Below are 6,988 nucleotides of genomic sequence, written 5' to 3'. Positions count from 1 at the left end.
TGCAGTGAAAAATATACAAGTGGATGTTGACACGGACAAAATGTTTTATTTGTGTGTGTTTGTGTAGCAACAACTGTACAGTGTTACATTTCACCTTTATTTCTTTCACAGTGAAATTCCTTCACTTAACACCTCATAAAAGCCAAATCCTATCTTTAAATCCATTTTTACAGTTTAGTATCTGTTCAGGCTGAAACTGCACAGGTGTGTTCACTTATTCAGCCTGATTACAGACTGAGTCAGGGTCTAATCAGCATCAACACCTGTGTGAGCTGCTAAGAGTCAGTGAATATTGTGAGCCATTTCAACTATTTGCCAATTATCAGTTTAAGTGAACTAACCTTTTTGCGCTTACGCATTTTCTTTTTGCCCTTTGTACTACATTGACTCATTAAATCAGAAAATGTAATAGAATTTGTCACATCAAAAATCTATTCTTCAGCATCAAGTATTCTGGTTATGATGTTATGTCGTTTTTGAGAATCCATACTATTGGATATTTGATTTTTACTCAGGCAAAATGTTATTATTTCCGTCATGAATTCCTTTTTTGATGAGGTGAATTTAAAATATATATTCTTGATCTTGAAATGATTCAATAAATCACCCACTTTTTTATGAACTGCTTGACAAGTAAAAAAAAATACGTAAAAAAAGTCAAATTTTGAAATTTTAAATAAAGGTAATGATCCATGGATCATTAAGAATTGCATTGATGTTATCCGAGATCAAAACTTGGATTTTGTAAATAGAAATGTATTCTTGGTTAAAAGAAAAAAGAAAAGAAAGCTAAAACATTGCAGATGCCAGGAGCTTCAGTTCGACCTATGTTTGTGTTCACTTGTGATTTGTCAGCACAGCGTTGTGTTGTGGTTTTTTTGTTCCAACTCAGACAAGGAGAGCAGCGGATCCTGTCAGTATGCAAGTGTTTCAGTGTGTGAATTCCTGTTTGTCTGCGGAGCGTCTCGGTGCAGAAAACAAATCACGTTTTAAAAAGGGCTTTTCTGAAGCATTCAAAGTTCCAATGGCTGTGATTTCTGGAAGATATTTATTTCCTGTTCGAGACATCAAGTGTGCGCTGTAGGTCGGGATTCTGCACCATGAGGTGTCCAGCATTTAAGAAACAAACTGCACATTTCTTAATGATAGTACAGTAGATGATGTATGAAGGAACCACAATAATTTTCTGTATCCCAAAATAAACATTCAGATGCAATAAAACTTCATTTGGAGCAAACTTACACTAACATGAGGAGGGCATGTAAGATCAAATAGTACGCTACTAAAAACAAAACAAAGCTCTGTGTATTATCTCTCAGAAACTGAGTGTTTTCTCTGTCATGTGTTATTTAGTCCTTCCATGTTTTTCATGAAGTGTGAATTAACACATTGTGATCGTCCAACACTAGCTAAGTTTCCATCCACTTGTCAATTGAATTATCTAAAGTTTGGTAAACAAACTCATGCGAACAAAGCTGGTGAAAGTGTGTTTCCATCCAACGGCTTTAAAGCAAATAAAAACTAGTGCGTAACGACGTCACATGCTGTTTTGTGATTAAGTTGGTAAATCAACTTGATTTTAGACATGTTAAGGTGTTTCTATTCATTTTTTGCACTGAATCGCACAACATTCAAGCAAACTTTTGCGAACAAAGTTTTTCTAGACAAAAATGGGTCGCGCCGTCTACCAACAAATGATCAATATTGTTGTAATAGTGCTAATGTCCCAGCTGATAGCGACATGTCAAGCTATAAGAAGAAAACAACACTATCAACACATCGCTACGATGATGTAGATGCAACTTGCCTTTAATTTTCCCTCCGGCAACACTGCGAGACAACTCTCTTTGAGACATGTCTCGCTGTTCCTTTTACTCCGGAGGACGTCCCAGGGCTTGTGCTAACCTTTGTCGGCCATTTCCTTTGCGAGTTCCTGATAAACTAATTTCAAAAAGTCTCTCTTCTCCTCGTTCGTCCACTTCCATCTGTCTTTGTTGACACCCTCCACGTGTGCAAACAGAGCGGAAATACTGGGCGGAAATGAACTAAAACTTCTTCGATTTGTGGTGGGTTGTAACCATCAAATGACCTAAAACTTAATCGCAATTCATTATTTATTCAGAAAATAACATTTCCATCAGCGTTTATCACAAACTGTATATCGATCAAGATAAAATCCAAAGAGACCGAACGTATTTCCTTTGAGTTGATATTCATGAAATTCCATAGAATTTTACTGTTTCTATAAGGCATTTTTCATTTGATATCTCTTAATATGGATAAAAACCTGTGGATGGAATCGTAGCTACTGAGAGAGTGGCGGACCTGCAGAACCTTAAAACAACTGAGTTAGGATGAATGGATGTGTGTTGGCGGTTAGGGTAGTTGCAGCAGTTAGCGTGCCTAAAGCAGAGGTTATCAACTGTTTTTTCAGCCGAGGCTAAATGAAATACAGAAGAGAAGAGGGGTTTTGGGGTAAAAGTTTGCATGCCGCCACAGAGGAAGGACATCCTGGTAGTCTCAACTCTCTCTGCCAAAGAAATTTCCAGCCTGTCGATCAATAAAGCCTCAGACATGAATCCATTCAGGGTGTTTTGGGGGACGAAGCTGCACGTTCTACACTTTGTATTTGTAAGTTTCTGGGGAACAGTGAGTACAGAACCACTTTCATTATTCAGTGATGGTTTCCAGACATTTTTGTCTTAGGATAGGACTGAAACAGTTGCATTTGTTTCCTCTCTGCTTCATTAGTTGACGTGTTTCTATTAAATCCTGCAGTTAAGAGTATGAGGCTTTTTGCTGACCAGCAGGCGGCGCCAGCTGCTGTCAAACGTGCATCAACTGCAGCTGATCTGTAACTGATTTAATTTACAGTGTTTAATAAAAAGGATGCAAAACTGTTTGGTATCAGTGTAATGCCTTCTGGGAGAATATTGATACAGAAAAGCAGAGCAGAGGGAGTTCTGTTGCTTATTTTTAAAATCATTTTAGACCGGCATCAAATCAAACGTGTTTACATCAAAAGAAGCCTAAGGGAAGAGAGTGGAGATTACTGTAGAATAATGTTAAGTTAACTGTGTGTTTCTTCATTCCTAGTTTACAGCATCACAACTTCCAATTTCAGTGTAATAACCTAAACTACTTTTATTCCTCCAAACACCTTAGCTAAAATTACAGATAGAACGCGTTTCAGTTGCCGAAAAAAAAACGTAAACAAGAAAAAAATAACATGTACTGGGGACAAGCACTTTGGCTTGATCTTGACTTTGTTTTGCAAAATCTCGAGTTTCATTTACAAGATCTTAACATTGACATGGAGGAAAAAAAAAAAATCTCAACTCAAGTTTGAAAGTCGAGATCTTGACTTTCATGGAGGAAAAAAAAAAATATCTCAACTTTCAAACTCAAGATCTCGACTTTAGTGTTTGTCCCCAGTAGGCTACATGTTTTGTTTTTTTTCTTCCATGAAAGTTGAGACCTTGAGTTGGGTGTTTGTCCCCAGTACATTTTTTTGCTTTTTCTTTGTTTTTTTCCCCCTCCATGTCACCTCCAAGGCTCCGTAATTAACAACAAGACAAGTGTAAACTTGCAACGCGCTGCTGGGCCGCGTCGTTCTGAAACCTGCCAGTCGACGATAGGCAAGACCTGACAGATCTGATTTGAACATGAAAATTTTTAGTCAAGGACACCCCTACTCAAAACTTTGAATCATGGAGGCCTGGATCATGGAGGTGTGCCTTTCCAAATCAACTGAATTGACTACAGGTGGACTCCAATTAGGAGTAGAAACAGCTCAAACATGATCTAGGGAAATTGGAAGCACCTGAGTATAATTTAGTGTCAAAGCCAAGAATCTGAATACTAATGTCAATGTGATATTTCAGTTTTTGATACATTTGCAAACAATTCTGAAATCCTGCTTTTGCCCTGCCATAATGGGTTATTGAGTGTAAAAATGATGTAAAAAATGAATTTTAACTATTTTAGCATAAAGTTGCAACATTGAAAAAGATAAAAAAGTGGGGGGGTCTGAGTATTTTCTGAATGCTCTGTATAAAGAATTACATTCCCATACAACTAAACTGCATTCTCAAGAAATTATTTATTACATTTGCTTCATTTGTCCTTATACCAGCAAACAGACGCACGTTGTGAAATGGTAAACACGTGATTATTTTGGATTGAAACCAAACTACTTGGCTGGAAAAAAAAAATATATATATATTGGTTTGGGGTGAAATAAGTACTTCTGTAATGTAACTTACGTTAAATATGTAAGTTAAGTATGTTACAAAAGTTTTTATTGTTTTTTTGTTGTTAAACATTTGTTGTTCGAGAGAAACATGCTAGTCCCTGAACAAATATATGAAATTCACATAAAAATAACAAAGAGGCCAATCTGTTAATTTGAACTGTTATTTAATTGAAATATAAGTCAGTACAATTAGGTTTTTAGTTTACTATCAACAGTACACAAGGTCCATACTTTCGTTTTGTACAAAGAGGTATCAGTTATATAAAAACACAGTACACAAAAGTTAAAAATGACACATACATGTACATGTCTGAATACATTTCAACCATACTTCAAGTGTCAGGAATCTTCTGTGTTTGTATTAACTCTCCTCTGTCACACACACACACACACACACAGACCAGAACTGGCATCAGTTGACCCGTGGAATAACCATCGGCTGGCATCAGGAGCGTCACGATAAATGAAAATGTGCTATGACTAATAAATATGCTTCCATATCCTGCAGGCGAACCGGCACAGCGCCAAGCGGGCAGGAGGGGGGGAATCTAAACTTTTTACATGCCAGGCACCAAACCGAAACACAATTAAATTATACTCCATAAACAGTATCTGTATTAAATATTCTAGTCATGCAGTATATTCCGTTGAGAAATAATTTAATAGATCTTTTCCTCGCAGCAATGAACACAACAAGATTGAGCTGCTAACTGGTGATGGAGGTCTGTGAGACCGTTTGGGTGTTGACTCCACGTTGTTTCTGACTCCGCGTGTTGTTACAGGAAGATTTTCTACCAGAACAGCTGATATAAAACTGGCTTTCTAGTTGAGATAGAGTATAATTTTTTAATATGAATTGTGAGGATGATGAGGAACATCAACTGTCTGTTCTTTCAGTTAATTGATATAAAACGGTATTAGAAGCACATGGACTACCATTAATGAAATAATTGAAACAATTGCCCCAAAATAAGTTGAATATTAATAATAAACATAGAGGATCCCACTGAGATTGCCAACAAATCCAATAACTATTGTTAATATAAGTCCTGTTTTGGTTGCAAAAATTCCCATCATGCCCTTTTATTCCCAGAATATAAAGTCAGTCGTGCCATCTTCCTTCATTTACTTTTTCTTCTGTAAGTTAATGATGTTACAATGAGATTTTGGCATAAAATTGGACATGGTCAAAAAACAATTCTTTCCATAAAGCTGGGGGAGATGTTCCCTTCCAAATTAAAAAGCGCTTCCTCTTTTTGACCAAATGATTCTCTATTTATTCCAAATAAAACAGACACACGTTCTGTGTGAATGAAGACAATGATAAACCTGTCTGTTTTATGTGTGAACATTGCAGTTGATGCAGTATCAACAGGATTGACAAAATGCTTTTGTCTGACATAAAAATTTCATTTTAGATCATTTAAAGGTCCTATGGCATGAAGATTTCACTTTATGAGGTTTTTTAACATTGATATGAGTTCCTCCAGCCTGTCTATGGTCCCCCAGTGGCTAGAAATGGCGATAGGTGTAAACCGAACCCGGGGTATCCTGCTCTGCCTTTGTTTGAATGAAAGCTCAGATGGGCCAATCTGGAATCTTGCTCCTAATGAGGTCATACGGGGCAAGGTTACCTCCCCTTTCTCAGCTTTGCCCGCCCAGAGAATTTGGCCCCCCCATGAGAGAGAGAGAGAAACCTCATGGCTTTCAAACGAGCAAAGTGGAAGTTGGTCGAGGCCACACCCCCACCCTCCACCTGGCCCACCCTTCTCCTCCTCAAAAGCTACAGACTCAGAAATGGCACAGAAGGGAAACTCATTGTGGGACTGGCTCTAGTGGCTGTATTTCTGCACCAAGGCTGCATTTTTGAGACTTCAGATACAGTATTAGGGGACCACTGAGGCCTATACAAAGCAGCATGCCATGGGACCTTTAAACTACCCAACTGACAAATGAACCCATGTAAATCCAAGTAATTGGAGGAAGCTCTGGACTTTCCTCCTATTATTCACAGTAACTGCAGTACCACGTGTACAAAAACGTACCCATTTGTTTCCTCATGCCGGAGTTTGAGTTGGGGAGAGGCGGTGTTGTCCTGGACTAGGAGGTTGGGGGCCGTAGGGCGCGGCAGGAGTGGCAGCAGGCCTTGCTGTAGTACCAGTGGCTGCACAGATTCACCTTCAGCGCCAGCAGGCAGTTGGTGGAGGGATGATCCTGGCAGCTCTCATCTGGGACACAGTTTGCACATGGTAGTGTTCATGTTAGCAATTTTAAAAACAGTTAAATGCTGCACAATTAATCACAATTTTATCAAAATCACAATTTGCAGGGGGGGCGCAATATTTGTTAAAGGCAAACAGTGTGTCAAACCATTCTGAATTAGGGATTGTGGTGCTACAGAGATACCACCGCCTAGAATTTGTATCCAAAGACTAAAGAAAAAAATCTTTGTTTGGTAGAGATTCTCGCCAAAAATTACACTATTATCACTTACATTGTTTTATTTTAATATTTTTCAATGAAAATGAGAATAATGATACAACAATGGTCATACCTTCCAATATCATCAATTATATCGCTATTGCAATATCAGTCGAAATATTTGCAATTATTAAGATATAAAAAGTGTCTCGGGAAGGAACCTGTTTTGGTGGAACGTGTTTACATTCAATCGGACAGATAGTGTAGCTAGCTGTCTGGATTTACAGAGATCTGAGGAGCAGTTAACCATAG

The 6,988-nt window shown here is 38.1% G+C and overlaps 1 protein-coding gene and 1 long non-coding RNA gene across 3 annotated transcripts in view; one reads left to right on the top strand and one right to left on the bottom strand.

Moving 5' to 3' along the window:
- Window positions 1-171: 171 nt before the first annotated feature.
- LOC116690044 (uncharacterized) lies at window positions 172-2,900 on the top strand. Its single transcript, XR_004332152.1, has 2 exons — window positions 172-1,413; window positions 2,314-2,900. It is a non-coding gene; the product is annotated as an uncharacterized LOC116690044 (long non-coding RNA).
- Window positions 2,901-6,032: 3,132 nt separating this feature from the next.
- Window positions 6,033-6,988, bottom strand: part of LOC116689044 (ADAMTS-like 2) — a 25,630-nt gene continuing 24,674 nt past the window's right edge. For both annotated transcript variants that reach the window (XM_032515350.1, XM_032515351.1), the window contains exon 19: window positions 6,033-6,483. In XM_032515350.1, coding sequence (XP_032371241.1) covers window positions 6,356-6,483 — 128 coding nt within the window. In that variant the 3' untranslated portion in view covers window positions 6,033-6,355. The remainder of the gene's footprint in view (window positions 6,484-6,988) is intronic.

The sequence above is a fragment of the Etheostoma spectabile genome, chromosome 5, assembly GCF_008692095.1.
Source record: "Etheostoma spectabile isolate EspeVRDwgs_2016 chromosome 5, UIUC_Espe_1.0, whole genome shotgun sequence".
In the NCBI taxonomy this organism is placed as follows: Eukaryota; Metazoa; Chordata; class Actinopteri; order Perciformes; family Percidae; genus Etheostoma; species Etheostoma spectabile.
This window is presented reverse-complemented; position numbering and strand designations above follow the sequence as displayed.